The sequence below is a fragment of the Neofelis nebulosa genome, chromosome 6 (assembly GCF_028018385.1).
Source record: "Neofelis nebulosa isolate mNeoNeb1 chromosome 6, mNeoNeb1.pri, whole genome shotgun sequence".
Lineage (NCBI taxonomy): Eukaryota > Metazoa > Chordata > Mammalia > Carnivora > Felidae > Neofelis > Neofelis nebulosa.
In genome coordinates, this window is record NC_080787.1 from 7,407,242 (window position 1) to 7,427,734 (window position 20,493).

Genomic DNA, 20,493 nt, shown 5'->3' on the forward strand with positions numbered 1-20,493 from the left:
GGGGAAAGAGCGAGTGACAAAAGGTTAGATGCACAAGGTGGGCGCAGCAAGACAGCACTTAAGGCGGTTTTGCCTGTCCTTAAAACTTCATTTAAATGATGTCACGCTGCATCTAATATTTCGTAAAGTCCCTTTTCATATTTTTAATAAAAGCCTGTCACCTGTTATTTCTCTAAACACAATCCGAAGCAAACACAGTCAGATGTTAACTTTTAAAGATCTGGGAGTTGGGTGCGCAGGTAGTTTTGTACTGTTCCGTTGGCAGGCTTTCTCCGGAAAGCCCGGGGGCTGCGTCCCCCCCAGGACAAGGCTAGGAGGGGTCGGTGGTTCCCGGCCCACCCCACCCTGCGGGGGTCTCTTTACTCGCCTCGCTTCTTTCCGCTCTGCCCGCCTCAGACCCGGGGTCTCCATCTGCATCCCCTGAAGACTCCCCCAGGATCAGCTCCTTTGCGGGAGCGCTCGCCCATTGAAGGAAACGAGGAAAACCGGGAGCGGCCGGGAGATTCCCAGGGCGCCGCGAGGCGGTAGGAGGTGCCGGCGGGCGGCTGAAGGGGGCGGGGCCGGCGCGGGGGGCGGGGCTCCGGCGGCCGGAGGCGGGGCAGGGCTCGGAGGGACGGACGCGGCGCCGCGGCCGCGGACTCGGAATCCGGTCTCGCGAGCTCCGGACGGCGGTGGAGTCTGCGCCGAGGAGCGCCGGCGTGGAGGGGCTGGTCCTGCGGGCCGCACTCGGGCGCCTGCCCGCCCGGCGGGTGGCGCACACGACAGGCTCGAGGGGAAGGGGTGATGGCGGGTGGGACCTTGAACTCCCCCAGGACAGGCCTCAGGAGAGAAGGGGGTGCTCCACCATCCCTGTGGCTCCTGGGGTGGGGGGGACCTGGGTAAGACCAAAGAAATGATCCCTCCGGGGGAGAGGCCCCTCAGTGTCACTATAGCAGCTCAAGATGTGATTCTGTGTCTCCCTCTCTCTCTGCCCCTCCCCCGTTCATGCTCTGTCTCTCTCTGTCCCAAAAATAAATAAAAAACGTTGAAAAAAATTTTAAAAGATGTCAACCCTGGGCCTGGGCTCCCCGGGCTCACATCCCTTTGTGATTTGCCCGGGGCAGGCCGGCTTAGGTGTGTTGGGTAAAAGCTCTCCAGATCACACCGTGGGCTGCAGGCTTTGAGAACCACCGATCTGGGCCGAGTCCCCCACAGTAGTGAATGCTTTTCTTTGTCGTCTCTACAACTGAATTAGGACTTTTTCTGGAGTGATGGAGGCCCAGAGAAGGGGTTGAATTACCCAGGGTCCCGCAAAGATTACATGATGGCGGTCCAAGAATTCCTCTTCATCAGGTCATGTATAGGAAAGTGCTTTGCAATTGTTAAATTAACAGAAAAACCCAATCTGTTGTGTTACATAGCTGGTGTTCTGTACCTGAGCACTTCTCACGACAGCCTGGGATTATGGCCCGGTATTACTCTCCAGGAAAGGGAGACCCAAAATGGTGGCCTCACGTATCCTCTTGTAAATAAAATCAGACATAGATCTGTCCCATAGAGGGTGGAATTTTCTATTTTTAAACTTCACTTGATATATTTTATGGACCCAGGGTGTCCAGTAAACTAAAGCAGGCATTTAGGATTGGCACCAAGATGTCAAAGAAAAATCAGTCCCGTCCTCAGATTGGAGAAAAGAGACACAGGCTGAGACGCAAGGCAGGTGGGAAGGAGAGTTGATGAGGGAGCAAAAGGGAAAGGAAGGCAGAGCACAAGCTAACACCCTACACCGCCTCCTCTGCAGTGGGATCTGTGTGACATTCCTCAGGCGCCCCTGATGCCCAAAAACAAAAGGAAGGGAAAAACAAATGGTTAACTGTTAGAGATCACAGTCATGCGGGACACGGGACATGACTCTTCATCAGTTTGCAACTGTCTTAGTAATTTACAAGAAAAACGCCATCCCCAGAAACCTGTAGACTCACTTCCCTGGGACCCCCACCTCCATGGGAAAGAAAATCTTATGTAATCAGTCACTCCTCACAATCCTAGGGCAGCTCTTTTCTGTCCCCAGGTCCTGTCCCTGTGCTATAATAAAATCACCTTTTTGCACCAAAAATGTCTCAAGAATTCTTTCTTGGCCGTTGTCTCCGGAACCCCCGCCTCCAGACATGCCGGAATGAGCTCTGAGGACTGAGAGCCCTGCCTGTGCACTGCAGTGAAGAGACGCCTGACTCCTAGATTAGCACGGGAGGGACCCTTTTCACTTGTCCAGAGACGCTCAGGGTAAATTCAAGCAGCCTGACTGATTCTCTTGACCACATGCTCGTTAACATGCTCATCAAACACCTTCCTAAACAACACTTTCTTGTCTCCCTTACTCCCAGGAAGAAGGGAATTGGGATGAAAGGTCTTTGGAGTTTCCCGCTTGTCTAAGTCCAGCTGCCTGATAAGTCTTTCCTTCCCTGGGAGTTGGGAGAAGCAGGCTGGCCATACAGGTGGGCATGAGGTGCGGGGCTAAGAGAGGTGGGGGGTGAGGATCAGGTGACACAGAGGCCCAGGGTCCGAGGCTGTCTGTGGGCAGAGAGAGTGCAATTACTGATGTTGCGGAGAGTTCTAATAGACCTGGTCTCCAGGGAGAAGCTAGGCCTGAATCTGCCACACGCCAAGGACTCAGGGTGTCTGAATCTCCCTCCCTCCCTCCCTTAGTTTCAATGTTGACACTTCTTTTTTTTTTTTGAGAGAGAGACAGAGTGTGAGTGGGGGAGAGGCAGAGAAAGAGGGAGACACAGAATCTGTAGCAGGTTCCAGGCTCTGAGCTGTCAGCAGAGAGCTTGACACGGGGCTCGAACCCAGGAACCCTGAGATCATGACCTGAGCTGAAGTCGGACGCTTAGCCGATGGAGCCACCCAGGCACCCCTAGTTGTTGAGACTTTAAGCCACAAGTTTCTTATGCTAGATTGCAAAATTTGCCCCAAATGTATCTCATCCCATGTGTTTGTCTGCTTTTGCATTCATAACGTCGAAGCTTCTCCCGTCAAGAGGTGGAATGTATTTGTCTCTCCCTTGGATCTGGGCTTGGCCAAGTGATTTCACAAATGTCACCGAAGCAGATGCTTGAAAAGAGCCAGGTGCATTGCAACCTGGTCCCCTCTTGGTTCTCTCATAACCTGAGCAACCACATGAAAGAGGCTGAGCTTATCTGCCAAGAGGAGGAGGGACTCCAGGCAATAGCCTGCCAACCTCCAGACTCATGGGTGAGCCCATCCCGGACCAGGCAGGGCCCGCTGACTCTTCAGGTGTTACAGACACAGGAGAAGGCAGGACCGGGTTCAGCCACCTGCAGCCCTGACTACAAGAACCTCCAGCCCCTGGAGGTTAAGTGTATTGTAAGTGTAATCATTGGTAGCGGTTTTAAGCAACCAAGTCTGGGGGTGGCTGGAGGCAGAAATTGACACACATTCAGTGAATGGCCTTGACTTAGTCTTTTACAATCGTGACAGCCCACCGGTCCTGCGTGTCATCTCTTTCCAGGTACAAAAGCACAGCGTGAGTCTGGTTTGTGCAGTGCAAACAAGGAAGAGGGTTCTCACCTGGAACCCAATCAGCCCAGCTTCTTGATCTTGGATTTCTCAGCCTCCAGAAGTGTGAAAAATAAATGTTTTTCGTTTAAGTCACCCAGCCGATTGTATTTTGTTATAGCTGTCCGAGACAGTTATCAGATTTCATTTCCTTGGTGGCTGTGGGAGTATCTTTGTCAAGTTTTTACGTCAATGAGTTTGTAGGCTTTTTTTTTTTTTAAATCCACTAACTAGAACAGTTTAATATCTGCATGTGGTGACTGTTGTCATCTACCTCAATGTCTAATCTCCCTTACTTCCTTGACGTGAGAATCTCGGAATGTTAGCCAGCCGCCTTGAAGAACGAGGCTATTTCTCAGTTCCCCAGGTGAGTGAGGTCTTAGACTAAGTTCTGGCTGAGACAACGCAAGCAGAAAGTTGTACGGTAGGTTTTAGGAAGCTACGTCAAAAACAGCTGTCGCATGCATGCCCTTTACTTCCATGGTCCCTTCTCCGTCCTACAGCTTGGAATGCAAGTGAGATGGCTGGAGCTCTAGCCGGCTTAGATCCCAGCTGTGGGGGAAGGGCTGCTAACAGGAACCTGGCAAATCTGTGGAGTTTCCATACCGGCCCCGGACTTTCTGGATTTCCTGGACTTCTACATCTGGACTGTTTTTGTATGGGAGAGACATGAACCTCTTTCAGCCACTATCATTTTGGGTTGTCTAGTCAACAGAACTTAACCTAATCTCCCAATAGCAATGCGTTGCTATTCCTTTGGGGGGGGAAAAAAGTAGCCATAAAATCATCTGCTCTTTATCTGTTTTGTTTCCGTGTATTTAATTGGGATTCTGTAACTTCCTGAATGTCATTTGCATGTATTAGTCTGTTTCGATTTTCATTCCCCTTCTTGAATCAGTTAGGTCATTCGATTTCTTTTAAAAAGTAATTTCTCAAAATGTTCAAGTTTATTTGCACGCAATTCTTCAAATTACTCTCAAAGCTAGGATTTCCTGCATATGCTCTCTTGATTCCATTTTACTTCCTGTTTTCTTTTTTAAAACTCTGCATTCGAATAGTCAGTGATTTATCCAGTATGGTAGCATTTTTCCCCTTAAGGACGAGAACTTTGTTTTCTTTCTGGAACTTGCCTGCACCTGAATCAGTTTCTCATTTTATCTCTATTACCCTTATGGCTTCCAAAGGTTTGTTTTGTTAATTTAAAAAAAGGTCTTAGTTGAATGTTTATCATCGTTCTTTCCTATTCAGCAAAGTGTTTCACGGTATAGACTTCTCCAAGCAGAGTACTCTATTACGCTGGGAAAGACTACACTTATGGATAAGACGGGACTGCAGGACACCTAGAGGTAGAGACGACTTAGTGACTTATCCTGCGCAAAGGTGTGGTCTCTCAAATATACCGTGGGTCTGAGGCTCCAGAAGTAGGTCCATGCACTCAGACGATGGGGCCAGAGAACACATACGACTGGGGTTCCTTGGGGGGAGGGGGATCTCTTTCCTCTTCCTATCTTACGTTCTCCAACTAGGGTCCCGTAAATTAGACTAAGAAAAGACAGATAGGACACAAAGAGAAGTTATTAACGTGTCGTGAGATCATAGAAAATATATGTATTGGTCACTGCCCCCAGTTCCTGGCACAGGGCTCCTAAATCCTTTGGAACTTGCTGAGTGATAGGAGCATCTCTTGTTCTAATGAAGCAGCTTTGGGTGGCTGCTGGATAGCTCCAGGACGGGGGCAGGTCACCAGAAAGACCAAGCCATGGTTTAGAACTTCCAGCGTCATCCCACCTACCCCCCTCCCCCCCACCCTCTGGAAAGGAAGGGAGGGGGGACTGGTAATCGGGTAACAGCTGATCGTGCCTTTGTGATGGAACCTCCATAAAAATCCCAAAGGTACAGGGTTTGGAGAGCTTCTGGGTTATGAACATGTCCACGTGCTGGGTGACATACCCCCAACTCCATTAAGGACAGAAGTTCCTGTACTAGGAACGTTTTTGGACCCCATCCTATGTATCTTTTTTTTTTTTTTTAAGTTTATTTATTTATTTTGAGAGAGACAGAGACAGTGTGAACAGGGGAGGGCAGAGAAAGAGAGGGAGAGAGAAAATCCCAAGCAGGCTCCGAGGCTGGGGACAGTCTTGCGGGACTGAGCCTTCAACCGATGGGGGTCTGCTTGAACTTTCGTTACTGGTCAGAATTGAAATGAACAGTAGGACATTGCACCTGTCGTGAGAAGTGAACTATCCAGCCACAGTAGGTAGGGGTGGGAGGGTAGAGGAGAAATGGAGTTTTCCCTAGACACATGGGAGCACTCGGAGACGAAGAACTCAAAGGTGTGACTGGCACTGGGGCTTACAGCATCTTAACAAAGGAACCATTGACTTTTAGAGAAGGGATAAGACGAAGGAAGACGGCTTTCTAGGTGGTGCACTGAGTCCCCCCAAAAAATTCGTTTTCATTCTTTCTCTCCTTTCCATTCGGAACATCTCGTCGTAGACCACGTTTCATTCTTCTTTTCACACTTCACTTGTTATTGCCCAGACAGAGCTCGCTAGGCCTGGTGGGCATCCGCACTCGCCCCATCATCCGGGCCTAGGGCTCAGATGATTAATCCGAGGTCAGCGGTTAGAAGCGTCACTGCTATTTTGATTTTCCTGCTCTTTCTTGCAGCTGGCAGACACAACTGCAGCTTTCCCTCACTCCCCACCCATGAGTTCATACGGCATCCGACAAACCGGGAGAACGCAGACCCCCTGAGCCCTGGGTCACCCTGTGGGTCACCCAGAGACTCCTGTCAATCCAGGCTCTGAACCCAAGGAGGGGCTGCAGAAGACAATGCATGATCATTGCTATTCTCTTGCTTTCCTCGAGCTCAGGCTGACCATCTGTGGATTTCTGCAGTTTCCATCCATTCATTCAAAGCAGGTTTATTTTTTTTTTTTTTTTTAATTTTTTTTTTTTCAACATTTTTTATTTATTTTTGGGACAGACAGAGACAGAGCATGAACGGGGGAGGGGCAGTGAGAGAGGGAGACACAGAATCGGAAACAGGCTCCAGGCTCCGAGCCATCAGCCCAGAGCCTGACGCGGGGCTCGAACTCACGGACCGTGAGATCGTGACCTGGCTGAAGTCGGACGCTTAACCGACTGCGCCACCCAGGCGCCCCTCAAAGCAGGTTTATTAAGTAGCCACAAGTGCAGCAGGGTTCTAAGTGCAACAGCAGTGAAAAGAACAGACCAAATTTCTGCCCTCAAGGGATTTCCATGATATTTTCTACGTTAGCTAAACCAGACGGTTTTGCTACTTTCCTTACTTGTCTGGGGGAGGCAGGAACAAAGGAGAATGTTGATAAACCCGGAAATAGGGCCGGAGAGTATCAGAGAAGGAGGCCCTCGGGAAGGTAAAGATGTGGGAGCCAGCGGTCATGTTGTAAAAGGATACAACCCCGACATCGCAGTCCAGAAAAACCCCCACAACCAGGGGCTGCTCCCTCAGATAAAGGGAGGTTAGGGGAGAGGTGAGCGCTACGTAGCCTTTCTTTACACATAGTCTGATGGCCCAGAATCCAGACTGAGGGCACTGTATCACGCCAATGTCCCTATGCACATTTTCCAAACAAACTCCTAAATCCCAGCCAGTTCCTTCTCCTACATCTACTTCAAAGTACTGTCTTCCTGAGGTGAAGCCTTCACAGCCCAGGATACTGGGTAAGACAGTGAATCTCCTAGAGGAATTGCCTAGATTCTCCTGGAAGCATCCACGAGTCACTTGTCTCCGATCTTCAGACAGAATTAGCTCATGATGGGCTGTGTCTGGATCCAGAGTCACGTTGACTGGAAAAAAAAAAAAAAAAAGGTAACTAAGTAAGTAAGTCAATAAAGAAGGAAGGAAGGCAGGAAAGGAGGGAGGGAGGAAGGGAGGGAGGGAGAGAGGAAGAGAGGAAGGAAGAAAAATGGGAGGAAGGAAGGAAGGAAGGAAGGAATGGAGGAAGGAAGGAGAGAGAGAAAGAAAAAGAAAAAGAGAGAAAGAAAGAAAGGCACATTTTTTGTTGTGAGAGCACAGTTTAATTTAAGTTAAAGCAGCCTGTGCTGGAACCCAAGCACCTCTCTTCCTAGTGGCGAGAGCTTAGGCAAGTGATGCTCCGGGACTCAATTTTGTTACATTATGAACGAGAAATTGTCATCTCTGTCACAAAGAATTGTGGGGGAGCTGAATGAGTTTACGTATGCTTAATGCTCGGTAAAGTTCCTGGAATATGGGTAGGTGCCCAATAAGTGGTTAGTAATGGAAACATTATCATCTGCATCACCACCGTCTTAGTCACTCGGAGAAGTCAAGGACCAGAACGAACCAGGACAGCAAAAATTACAGAATTGCAGGGAGAAACAGACAAGTCTACAATCATCACGCGGTATTTTAACACCCTTTTTTCTATAACTGATGGATCAGGCAGGCAAAAAAAGGGAAGATATGAAAGATCTGAACAACCCAACAAGCCCAGCCTAATAAATATATGTAAAGCTCGGCAATTAATAAACGGAGACTACGCACTTTTCTCAGGTATAGATAGAAGATGTACGGAGTAAAGACTAGTCAGAAAGTAAGTCTGAACACATTCCAGTGAATCTATATTGCACAGACCATATTCTCTGACCTCAGTACAATCAGGTTAGAAACCAATAACATAAAGATAATAAAAAACATTCTAGGGGCGTCTGGGTGGCTCAGTCGGTGAAGCATCCTACTCTTGATCTCAGCTCAGGTCACGATCTCACCGTTCTTGAGTTCGAGCACCAGGTCGTGCTCTGTGCTGACAGCATGGAGCCTGCTTGCAATTCTCCCCTCTTTCCCCCTCTCTCTGCCCCTTCCCCGTGCTCTCTCTCACTCTCAAAATCAATAAACATTAAAAAAAATATTCTTGGGGCACCTGGGTGGCTCAGCCGATTAAGTGTCTGACTTCGGCTCAGGTCATGATTTCGTGGTCTGTGGGTTTGAGCCCCGCCTCTGGCTCTGTGCTGACAGCTCAGAGCCTGGAGCCTCCTTCGGATTCTGTGTCTCCCTCTCTCTCTGCCCCTGCCCTGCTCATGCTCTCTCTGTCTCGCAAAAATAAATTTAAAATGTTAAAAAAAATTTTTTTAATTTTAAGTTAAAAAAATATTCTAAATAATAGGAAATGTAAATGTTGCTAAATCATAATATGATGACATTTGGACTTGAACAATAATAGAATGCTACATATAAAAAATTATACGGTGGAGTTAAGGTGGAATTTTCAGGAAAATTTTATAGCCTTTAAGTGTTTATTTTAGAAAAAGAAAAAAGCTGGAAATTAAGAAGCTAACTATCCAACTTAAATTAGAAAAAGAACAGAGAAACCCAAAAAGAATTTCTTTTTAAAAAAAAGCTAATAAACAGGGGCGCCTGGGTGGCTCAGTCGGTTAAGCGTCCGACTTCAGCTCAGGTCACGATCTCGCGGTCCGTGGGTTCGAGCCCCGCGTCGGGCTCTGGGCTGATGGCTCGGAGCCTGGAGCCTGCTTCTGATTCTGTGTCTCCCTCTCTCTCTGCCCCTCCCCCGTTCATGCTTTGTCTCTCTCTGTCTCAAAAATAAATAAACGTTAAAAAAAATATTAAAAAAAAAAAAAGGCAAATAAACAATAAACCAATGAAATGAAAATAATGCGATGGAGAAGGAAAAGCCAAAAGTAGCTCTCATGAAAAGACTAATACAACAAGCATACCTCTAAAAAGACTTATCAAAAGAGAAAATAAGAGAGAAGGCAAAATTGGAATGAATACAGAAATTTAAAAATTGGGAGAACTAATGATAAACTCTACGCTACTAAGAAAATCGGCCATGTTAAGAGGCCCATGTGCAAGAGGTTGAGGGGTGCCTTCTAGAAGCCGAGGGCAGTCTCCAGCCAACAGCCCCCAAAAAGCCAGGGCCCTAAGCCCTACGATCGTAAAACAATGAATTCTGCCAACAACCTGAGTGAGCTTAGATGGGGATTCTTCCCCAGTCTAGCTGGTCTCCATGAGAACCCAGCCTGGGCAACACCTTCATTTGCAGCCTTGTGAGATCCTAACCAAAAGACCAACTAAGCTGTGCCCAGCTTTGTGACCAACGAAAACTGTGAGATAATATGTGTGTGGTGTTTTAAGCTGCTACATTTGTTTACCGGTAGAGATTATACAGCCGTCGAATCATTTTAGGTTAGCTCCGATTTTGTGGCCAAACAAGTTTTAGAACACTTTCAGTTTTCAGAGCTTTTTAAATTTCGTAATTATAAATAAGAGTAGTGGAAACACAGAAAGCACTGAGGGAGAGAAACAACAGAGCAAAAAGCTCTGGCTTTGGATTTGGTAAAATTTGGTTTCCATCATGGTTCTAGCACTTACCGTCTGTGTTATCCGGGCCGCGGTCCTAAAGTCATTTGAGCCAAAGTCCGTAATACTTACTTATCTTTCTTACATCGTTCTGAGAGTTGAGTAAAATATTAACCACACACACTATGTCCCAGGCACTGCGCTAAGCACGTTACACACGTGGACATATTTACGGTTCATGAACAACCCAAGGAAGTGGAAATTCTTCCCATCCTCATTTTTCAGCTGGGGAAACCGAGGAAGTTGTTTGCCTGGGATGACTCAGCTAATATACGGGAGAGCAGGAATCTGAAGGGTCTGTACAGATAACCAATATGCTATGCCTCCGCTGAAGTACCACTAAACGTCACTAAATGACCTCTCTGGCTAGGAGCCTGCCCGGGGACAGGTGGCGAATGTGATCACCACCTCAGGTCCCTTCCACCCATAGCATTTCGGGATTCTTCACATACCTTGATAGCTCCTTAACATTTTCTTCATATCAAAATAAAGCTCAGAAACACTGCACTCAGTATGAACTTCCAAAGAATGGGCCTCTGGTGTTTCCAGCTTCACAGCCGAACTCCTAGAACAAGGAGAGGCCAAGGGTCTCTTCAGTGACACATTCCATTCAGCTCGATCTACCCAGGCCCTCCCCTCCCGCATTCATATAGGACTTACCTGCGCAAAGTCTCTTTCACATCCTACGGAGAAACAAAGACAAAAAGGGAGTGTGAGAACCTGAGTATTTCGTGAGGACTGGCACACGGGCTGCTCTCCGGAAATGCTCCTTCCAAAGAAGCAAAGAGAGTGACCCCAGCCTCAGATATTGACGGACACTAGATAGAATCATCCCCACCCCAGCCTCCTGCGATGTTCGGCATGACAGGACGTTGGTCAGCCTCTGAGTCTGTTCTCTGCCTTGCTGAGATCTGTGGAAAGCTGTGGGGTCTGCAGTCACAGCCTGTGGGATGCTGACACAAGAGGCCAGAAGCTTTGCCCACATGCCCGCTGGCAAGACTTCCTTCTTGCCTCGACCTCGTTTCTTTCAGAGCGAGCCCATATTAAAGACCAGCTGCCACAGAGGGTCCTTCGCGGCGAATCCACGCACAGCCCCCTGCAAATGGGCCACGAAGACGGTGGGGGCAGTTATCACACAGTGATACGGCAGGTCACGTACAGTCTCCCACTTACAGCGGGAGAACCTCTGGTTCCATTAGCGGAAACTGGAACGAACAGTTCCTGGCATAGTTGACCTTACTGGGCTGGGTCTTTCATTCAGCTGAAAGGAGGCCCCATAAGGGCCGTGGGGGGCTCTATGAACAAATCAGGGAAAACTGTCACTCTCGCTGGCTGCCCCACTTGAACATCCGCCAGTCTCCCGGCGGAGCATTTCAGGAGGCAGTTTGACAGTCAGGGTTCTGTGCACATGGGACAGAGGCGGATGGTGGCAAAAGTTACCCCATGATCCTGTTCGGCCAAGGACCCCACCACGTCCACCCAGTGGGGGTCTAGTTTTCTGATTCGCATAAAGGTACCCTATAGACTAGTGAAGGCCACCCTGTAGATACCGAGGTGTATCTAAACATTCCTTTAAATTCCCCTCATCGATGTGCCACTTTTGAGTGAGACAGGCAACTTGCCAATCTTCCCACGCTCCCTCACCTTTCTTCTCTCTTTTTTTTTTTTTTAATTTTTTTTTACATTAATTTACTTTTGAGAAACAGAGTGAGACAAAGCGTGAGCGGGGGAGGGGCAGACAGAGAAGGAGGCACAGAATCCGAAGCAGGCTCCAGGCTCTGAGCGGTCAGCACAGAGCCCGACACGGGGCTCGAACCCACAAACTGTGAGATCATGACCTGAGCCGAAGTCGGACGCTCAACCAACTGAGCCACCCAGGTGCCCCACCCTTCTTCTCTTAACAGGTCGAGGGTGGCTTTCCACAAGCGCATGGCCCCACCTGCAGCAACTTCTGGGCTGAGCTTTGACATCTCTTCTCTAGCTCCAGGATGTGACTCTTGAGTTCTTGGCTCTTCTGTTTCAGAGTGGCCTCGTTATCCATCAGTCTCTGTAGAGTCTGCTGGTTCTCTTTCTCCAGTCTCCACAGGTAAGACTTCTCCTCTTCATGCAAAAAGCTCTGAAGATTCTTGAAGTCAGACTGGATTTTTTGTTTCTGACTCTCTATCTTCTCCTAGAGTCAAGAAAGTAAGCTCAGAAGGCGGAAACAAGCCAAATGCCCGTCAGCGGGTGAAGCGATGACAAGTGGCGGATGGGCAACGGCATGCTACCGAGCCTCGACGAGGGACGAAATTCGGACACACGCTACAACACGGGTGAACCTTAAAGGCGTGATGCTAAGTGACATAAGCCAGACACAAAAGGACAAATGTTGTAGGATTCCACTCACATGAGGTACATAGACTCGTCAAATTCATAGAGACAGAAAGTGGGAGAGTGGTTACCAAGAGCTGAGAGGAGAAAGGAATGGGGAGTTGAGCGTTTAGTGGGCACGGAGTTTCAGTTTGGGCTGATGAAAAGGTTCCGGAGAGGGGTTCCCGCCAGTGGTTCCCACCGATAGGTGGTGGTGATGGTTGCACAATAACGAGAAAATACTTAGTGCCACGGAATTGTACACTTGCGAAGGATTAAAACAGTAAATTCTGTGTTATGTATACTTTAACATACACGCGGAAGAAAAGTTTTCACAGCTACTGTGACATCCTTTTCCCAGGAGTCACTGGAGCTGGATGACTGCCACAAATTTCCGCTGTAGGCTGTTCTCAGATGTGGGAGAGTTGTCACAATTCTATACAGTCACCCGATTGATTCCCTCCTTCGGCCAAATGCAGGAGGAAGGAGGGGCGGGAGCGCCAGATAATTTGATCATGGAACTAGGGCTGAAGCCAAACGCTTTAAAGGTTTACGGGGGGAGGGGGGAACCCCAGTTTTTATTTGGGATGTAAAGAGGTATTTCTGGGCCTGAGGGAACGGCCCAAAGCAAAAGCTCGCGATGTACATCGTGGAGACGTGACTCTGAGACAACAGGCCAGCAGGGAAGGTCAGTGCTACCAGCAGGGGGAGGTCGGGGTGGAAGGATTTTATCATAGTTATGTGTAGACTGACAGAAGCCAGATGACACATCTTGTGGGACCAGGCTTTCATTTTGGGAGACACAGAACTGTAGTTTCCACCAGTGCTTTCCCAATTCAAGCAGTGTTTGGATGACTGAGATGTCGTGCTAAAAGTGTCCTGGGTGTGTTTTCCGTATATATTAGTGTTTTTTGTTTTTGTTTTTTTTTCTTCTTGAGACAGAATGCACAAGCAGGGGAGGGGCAGAGGGAGAGGGAGAGAGGGAGAGAGAGAGAGAGAGAGAGAGAGAGAGAGAGAGAGAGAGAATCTCAAGCAGACTCCATGCACCAGTGCGGAGCCCAACGCAGGGCTCGATCTCACGACCGTGAAACCGGGAGCTGAGCTGAAATCACGAGACCGACGCTTAACCGACTGCCCCGCCCAGGTGCCCCACTGTACGTATTAGTTATAATCAAGATCCTCCCCGCGGCCCAAGATCCCAGAAATGAGGGAAGGGAGAGTGTCCTCTGCGGGTTTAGCATCCGCACCCAAAGGAGCAGGGCAGAGATCGGAAAAGACCCCCGAGAGAGGCAAAGCGGTCGGCCAGCCTGAGGGGTTCGGCCGTGTGTTGATGGATTACATAAATATTTCCATACAGGAATGCATCTCTGATCGTGGGCAGCCAGTCAGCCAAGGAGGTCAACCCGGAGTGACTGTTTTCTCGGTGTTCACAAAGACTGGCCTCTGAACCTATGAGCGAACACACTCTGCTCTGTGGTCAACGTTTCAGCGTAATCAAGTTGAGGCCTTCAAACCAGGAAGGTACCGCGAGGCGTTTCAAATTTGAAACGCAGGCAAGGAGGGCTCTCACCCACGCAGGCATTCCAGCCAATGACTATTGGAAAGTTGAAGGGATTGGAGATAAATTCTCACAGATGCAGACCACCACGGGCATCGAAGCATGTAACGGTTTCTTCTCTGGGTTTTATCGGGTTTTATTTGGTCTGGTTTAGGGAAAATAAATGATCATCCTGTTGTACCCATCCCCTGCCGCGCCTTTGCTCTAGGGTAGAAAATAGCTTGAGACCAATGAACCCAAATTCTTACATTCCATTCGCTTATTTGCTTTCTTGCGAGCACCTTCTGTTTCGTACACTCCTCTTCCAGCTGCTTCAAGTTCGTCTGGGCATTCCGGAGCCTTTCCTGAAGGGAAAATGGGGTGAATAAAGTCTATTTAATGTGACAACTCTTCTTTAGGCACGTAAGAGGAACCCCAGGCCTCCCAGACTATTAGAATAACACTGGATACCGGGGCGCCTGGGTGGCTCAGTCGGTTGGGCGCCCGACTTCCGCTCAGGTCATGATCTCGCGGTCCGGGAGTTCAAGCCCCGCGCCGGGCTCCGTGTTGACGGCTCAGAGCCTGGAGCCCGCTTCGGATTCTGTGTCTCTCTCTCTCTCTCTCTCTGCCCCTGCTCCACTCGCATTCTGTCTCTGACTCTCCCAAAAATAAATAAACATTAAAAAAATTTTTCAAGGTAGATTTCATAAAAGAATGGGCTGAACCAAACACAACCAATGCCAGAATGTCTGATGCACAGGGAACTTTGTGTGTGCTGTGCTAAGTCGGGAAGGAAAGACCAGGATGCCAGCTCAAGTTCATGGAGACAGCTAATGGAGGAGGGTAGTGCTGGTATCTTTTGAAGAGTGATAATCCACGAAGCCAGTCTGAAATGATTTAGTATCGATATCAAGCTTTTGGGCTATTTTTCAAAATAGTTTCTCACATTTTCATGGAAAACAATTTTAAGCTGCCCCAAATTGCTAGCTGTGGCTAATGCTACAAGAGTCAGCCTCTGCCCTCTGTAAATGCAGTAAGTATACTCGTTAATTCTCGAGTGTTCTCAGGAAAGGGCTCTATGAAGCTTGTCAGGAAAAGACGAAATTGCCCTTTCTACCCAGGGGACCCAGTGTCTTACTCCAAACCCACCTCCACCTCATGGGGGAGGGAACCACGAGCACCACACTGGGGACAACAATCTTGCTCTAATCTAAGCAGGACAGAGAGAGAATAAGGTGCCAGGTCTGTGCCCCTCCTTCGCTCCCTGTGGCAAAGGCCAGCCTGCCTCTACTGCTTCGGAGTGAGAAACGTAGGCGCTGCCCCAAACCTCTCCGTCCACCTCAGCCTCCGTGAACAATCATTTCCAAATCCTTCAGCTCCCCTTCCCAAATCTTGCTTGAAACTGTCCCATTTCCCCCTCCTTATGGGAATAATCTGAATTTTATCCCTTGCTATTTTTACTTTATCGGTGGCCAGACATCCTTTTCAAAGTCAGCCTGATCCTCCGATTTGCAAATAAAAGCCCCCCCCCACCCAGTGACCAGTACTGCTCTGGGCTAGGATTTAGACTCTGAGCTGAAGCTGCGGTTCCGGGCCCAGACCCTCCTTTCCCAGCCCATCACCCGCCTTTCCCTCCATCCCACGCCCCGCTGTGCCTCTGCACATACGGTCCCCTCTCTCTGGAACGCCCTGCCCTCTCTTTTCTCCAGGCCTCTGTCTACGGTTAATTGTCACCTGTCCTTCAGGAGTCACTTCTCAGAAGGCTCGTCAGACGCCGCTCCCACTCGGTGCCCACCCCCACCACCCAAGCCAGGTCACTCCGAGCAATCTCTTTTGCTGATGTGTCTTCCCTACTAGACTGTAGGACACCCGAAAGGTGTAGGACACATCTTTGTTTCCTGTGTGTGGAGTGTATCACAGTCTCGCCCACTGTGGTTGCTAAAATGACACACACGGGGTGAGGCAATAAACCACGCAGGGCTGGGTTCGAGCGCGTTGCGTTCTGGAGCACGGACAAGCGCCTCACAGCAAGAATGGAGAGGGACAAGAGGGTGGCCTTCCCGCTGGAGGTCAAGATGGACAGTCAGGACTTGACTCAATGAGGACCCATAATAGACCATTTTTCACACCACGAAAGACAGGACCTGATGACGTGATGACAGCTGTAGTTCAGGGTCATTTTCTCGGGTTACAGGCCTCGAAACCTCAGGCCCGGGGGGCAGCATGGGAGCGGTACTCGCCAAAGCCCCTCCGGTCCACGCGCTTACCTTGTAGCTTTGGCACACGTCCTCGATGACAGCTGTGTCGTGCCCTTTGTGCTGCGGTGACCGCTCACAGCGCCAGCAGATGAGCTGGCCTTCGTCTTCGCAGAACAGGTGGAGGAACTCTCCGTGTTCCTCACACGACATTTCCTGGTCCATCTCCTTGATGGCTTCGATGAGATTTCCCAGGTGCTTGTTGGGCCGGACGCTGGCCATCCGAAACGGAGCCCGGCAGTGGGGACAGGAAAACACATCGAGCGACGGCTCCTCCTGGTGTAGGTTCTTCAGGAAGTCGCTGATGCACTGTCTGCAGTAGCTGTGCCCACAGCTGATGCTCACGGGCTCCGCCATCAGGAGCAGGCAGATGGCGCAGGTGACTTCCTCCTTCATCTTCTTGGTGACTATGGGGGAGGCCATGGCTCTGCCTGACAGGCTCCAATACCGGATCGAGAGGCAGAGATGAAAATCCACAGGGATGGAAGTACACGTCGCCCGAGCCTCGGCGCGGTGCCCTGCGCTGGCCTCCACGCGCCTCGGGGTCTTCTCTCTCGAGAGAAGAAACGGATTGGAATTTAGATGATACGTAAAATGTAGCTGCGTTGGGGGCACCTGGGTGGCTCGGCGGGTCAAGCAACCGACTTCGGCTCACGGTTCATGGGTTCGAGCCTCGTGGCGGGCTCTGTGCTGACAGCTCTGGGCCCGGAGCCTGCTTGGGATCCTGCGTCTCCCTCTCTCTCTGCCTCTGTCCCACTTGCGCTCTGTCTCTCAAAAGTAAATAAACGTTAGGGGCGCCTGGGTGGCTCAGTCGGTTAGGCGTCCGACTTCGGCCCAGGTCATGATCTCGGGGTTCATGGGTTCGAGCCCCGCGTCGGGCTCTGTGCTGACAGCTCGGAGCCTGGAGCCTGCTTCTGATTCTGTGTCTCCCTCTCTCTCTGCCCCTCCCCAGCATGCACTCTGTCTCTGTCTCTCAAAAATAAACATTAAAAAATTTTCTTTTTAAAATAAATAAACATTAAGAATTTTTCAAGCAAATGTTGCTATGTTGTGCCAAACAGGAGTGACTATCACGTGTGGCCGCTTACATTTACATTCGTGAAAATTAAATAAAACTTAAAAATTCAGCTTCTCAAGCAGGCCAGCCACATTTCAGTCGTTTAACAGCTGCGGTGACTGGTGGCTACACAAGAGCACATAGGCAACACTCTGTCACTGCAGAAAGTTTCCTTCCAGCAAACACTGACAGAGGACAAGGAAGGTTTCCTGCAGCAAGAGAGAAGTCAGGGAGGGAGCGTGATACTCTTTCCTGCTCTAGGAAACATCCAGAGTCACTATTCCCAGAACTATTTCTTTGGGACTGGTAGGAACACCGAGGTAACTGGGTGGTCTATGAGGGATTCCATGGAGGTCATCCAATGTGACTCTACCCTACCCCGCTGCCACTCCCCCTCCCTCGCCCCACCCCACCGCACTCAGTCCCACAAGGAACAAAAGACAGCGGGTTAATAGAGTCTCAGGGAGCCCCAACCAGGACCGATAATGAAAGTAAACAAGACAAGGAGAAGAACCGATGTGTCCTTTCCGGAGTCCTCTCAGCCTGAGGGAAAAGAACTAGAAGGAGCTGGGAGAGGGGTTGTCGTGGGGGGCAGAGCTCCTGCAGAATTAGGGAGCGGGCTGTGTCTTCTCCAGGCCGGGGCCTGCGTCTCGGGGTGACTGGAGCGCAGGGGCTCCGCAGAAGCGGGGTGTAGGGGGAGGCGGGAAGCAGACAGGGGGTGGGGGGGAGGAGGACACCGGACGGGGAGGCGTGACCAGGAGCAGAGGGGGCGACCCCGCGCCCACCGCGGCGCGGCTGGGGACCTCGCTCCGTGCCCCACTTCCCGCTTCCGCGCGTCTGCGGGGGGCAGAGCGGCGGGGACGCCCCGAGAGCGGCCTTTCTTTTGACAGTAACACAACCGAAAACGGGGGTGCCGCTCAAGGTGCCGGGACCGTCTCTCGTAGTCACCGAGGAATTCCTCTGGGGACCTCGGCGCCCCGGCAGGGGTGGGGATGGGGTGCTCTCCGCCGGCACACGCGGGGCCCGCCCGCACGGGGGAAGGCGCTCCCCTCCCCGGGCCCGCCCCCCGACGCCACCGCCCGCAGACCCGGGAGACCACGGGCGGGAGCCGGAAAGCGGTGCCGACCGTGTGCAGGGTTCGCGCGATGCGTCGGCAGCACGCGCCCCCCCCCCCCCCGCGCTCACTCGCACGCTCGCTCACACTCACACGCGCGCGCGCATCCCAGGCCCCCGCGCCGACGCCCTGTCCCACCTGCTTCCCCCGCCGCGGACGCCCGCCCAGCCCGGGCCGCCGCCGCCGCCGCCTCCCGACGCCCGGTTTCGCCGACCGCGGGCTCTGAAACGAAACTGCTGTGGGAGGCGGGCCCGGAGGTCCCGGAAGGAGGTCTGGGGCGGCGCCCGCGAGTCCCGGGAGGAGGAGGGAGAGGGGGAAGAGGGCGGCGGAGTCCCAGGAGGAGGGGGGGGAGGAGGAGGAGGGACGCGGGGTCCCGGGAGGAAGAGGAGGAGGAGGGGAAGGAGGAGGAGGAGAGCCGCGGGGTCTCGGGAGGAAGTGGAGGAGGAGGAGGGCCGCGGAGTCCCGGGAGGAGGAGGAGGGAGAGGAGGAGGGGAAAGAGGAGGAGTGCCGCGCGGGGTCCCCGGGGGAGGAGGAGGAGAAGGATGTCCGCGGGGTCCCGGAAGCAGGAGGAGAAGGACCGCAGGGGTCCCGAGAGGAGGAAGAGGAGGGCCGCGGGGGTCCCGGGAGGTGGGGAGTATCGCCCGGATCTTAGCACAGAATACCTCTGTCACAGCCATAAAAAGGCGGGGCAGATTAATAAGCCCGTCAACTATTTTGTGACCTTAGCACCGGAGCATCTCAGCTCGGGAAGCCCGCGGAGCGTCCGTTCCCAGACTGACTCAGATCGGCCCACGTTTGCCACCACCGGCTTCGGGATTCACCAGCCTTCGGGGCCGACGTTTGTGCCGGTTTGGGGCCGCGCACGGTTCTGTAACTGGCGAGGGGCGCGGCGGGGAGGGGTGGCGACAGCAGCGGCGTCTCTCGCGGTCACGGCGTCGGCCAAGCAAGCCCCCTGCGTCTCCGTCCCGCTCGGTGTCCCATTTTCCTCCTCCGCGCCCCCGGACGGGATTCCGACGCCGCCCTTCTCCGCAGTAGGAGACGCCCTCGGGGACACAGAGCTCGCCCAGCCGCGGCCCCGCGGGTCCCAAACCGTGAAACGGGCTCCTCTCTTCCCTTCCCGGACGGGAGTCTCTCTGTGTCCTCTGGGCCCTTCACAGACATTCCCGCCCATTTGCCATTCAGTGGCTCTTCGGGCCCCGACGGCGCGTCTGGTGGTGGCGGGCCCCGCGCCCAGGGCGGGACGTATCTGCCCCCGAAGTAACCGGCACACGGACGGGGCTGAGGGCTGAGGTCCTGAACCCCTGGCCCCATGGTGGGTCCTTGCAGATCCCCATGACTTTCACCGCCGTGGACGTGACTGTGGACCCAGGCAGAGCTCTTCCCAAGCTGGTCCTCTCAGAGGATGCCAAAACGAAAACAAACTGCCGCTAACACAAATAACAGCAAGGCCAAAGCAACAACGCGCTGACAGGGCCTGTCTTGTGTGCCATACGTCTGTATGCACGCATGTGTGGTACTCGTGCGTGTGTGACACGTGTTATGGGGCATGCGATGGTGTGTGATACATGGTGTGTGTCAGTGTGATTGTGTGTGTGTGTGTGTGTGTGTGCGCGTGCTGTGCGATATGTGCATGTGTGTGTATGTGGAAGGTAGCAGGCAGGTTAACAGGGCAAGGGTAATGCAAATATACTATTTAACGTTCTTATTCTATAAGATAAACTGTGGTTGGGGCCCCCCGGGGGGCTCAGTCGGTTAAGCATCCAACTCTTGATCTGAGCTCAGATCATGATCGTGAAGTTTATGAACTCAAGCCCCGTGCTGGGCACTGTGCTGATGGTGCAGAGCCTGCTTGGGATTCTGTCTCTCTCTGCCCCTCTCCTGCTCTTACCCACATGAACTCTTTCTCTCTCTTTCTCTCTCTCCCTCTCTCTCTCAAAATAAATAAACAGTAAAAATATTTTTAAAAAAGACGACCTGTGATTTAATGATGTACACTCTACACTCTAAAGCAACCACTAAAATAACAAAACAAAGAATTATGGTTAACAAGCCACAAAAAGAAATAAAACAGAATCATAAAAAATATTCAAGTTGTCCAATAGAAAGTAAAAATGAGGAAAGGGAACAAAACCAGATGGGACAAAAAGATGGGTGCCAGAGGGGCGCCTGGGTGGCTCAGTCGGTTGAGTATCCGACTTCGGCTCAGGTCATGATCTCACGGTTCGTGAGTTCGGGCCC

General features: G+C 51.4%; 1 protein-coding gene and 1 long non-coding RNA gene across 6 annotated transcripts; one reads left to right on the forward strand and one right to left on the reverse strand.

Annotated features, from left to right (window-relative positions):
• The first annotated feature begins 1,046 nt into the window (after nt 1–1,046).
• Nucleotides 1,047–4,779, forward strand: LOC131513661 (uncharacterized). 3 transcript variants are annotated; one of them, XR_009262699.1, is made up of 4 exons: nt 1,047–1,332; nt 2,051–2,262; nt 2,364–2,474; nt 3,512–3,654. It is a non-coding gene; the product is annotated as an uncharacterized LOC131513661 (long non-coding RNA). The 3 variants fall into 3 exon arrangements; XR_009262700.1 differs by lacking the exons at nt 1,047–1,332; nt 3,512–3,654 and adding an exon at nt 4,062–4,779 and having other exon boundaries at nt 1,346–2,262; XR_009262698.1 differs by lacking the exon at nt 1,047–1,332 and having other exon boundaries at nt 1,346–2,262.
• A 1,955-nt stretch (nt 4,780–6,734) lies between these two features.
• Nucleotides 6,735–19,028, reverse strand: TRIM38 (tripartite motif containing 38). 3 transcript variants are annotated; one of them, XM_058732782.1, is made up of 8 exons: nt 18,918–19,028; nt 18,394–18,477; nt 16,097–16,637; nt 14,099–14,194; nt 11,883–12,113; nt 10,604–10,626; nt 10,396–10,508; nt 6,735–7,392 (listed from the first exon to the last, which is right to left on the reverse strand). In XM_058732782.1, the coding sequence occupies exons 3-8, from the start codon at nt 16,505–16,507 to the stop codon at nt 6,869–6,871; spliced, it is 1,398 nt and encodes a 465-aa protein (XP_058588765.1). In that variant the 5' UTR covers nt 16,508–16,637; nt 18,394–18,477; nt 18,918–19,028; the 3' UTR covers nt 6,735–6,868. The 3 variants fall into 3 exon arrangements, with proteins under 3 accessions (XP_058588765.1, XP_058588762.1, XP_058588764.1); XM_058732779.1 differs by lacking the exon at nt 18,918–19,028 and having other exon boundaries at nt 18,394–18,566; XM_058732781.1 differs by lacking the exons at nt 11,883–12,113; nt 18,918–19,028 and having other exon boundaries at nt 18,394–18,567.
• Nucleotides 19,029–20,493: the final 1,465 nt, after the last annotated feature.

What these genes read in the sequence shown, in the direction of transcription:
- TRIM38 (XM_058732782.1), bottom strand. Translation starts at nt 16,507, where the DNA reads ATGGCCTCCCCCATAGTCACCAAGAAGATGAAGGAGGAAGTCACCTGC. An exon ending in AGCAAATAAGCGAATGGAAT is followed by an intron (nt 12,114 to 14,098) that starts GTAAGAATTTGG and finishes TCTTGACTCTAG; the next exon opens with GAGAAGATAGAGAGTCAGAA. An exon ending in AATGTTAAGGAGCTATCAAG is followed by an intron (nt 7,393 to 10,395) that starts GTATGTGAAGAA and finishes TTTTTTTTCCAG; the next exon opens with TCAACGTGACTCTGGATCCA.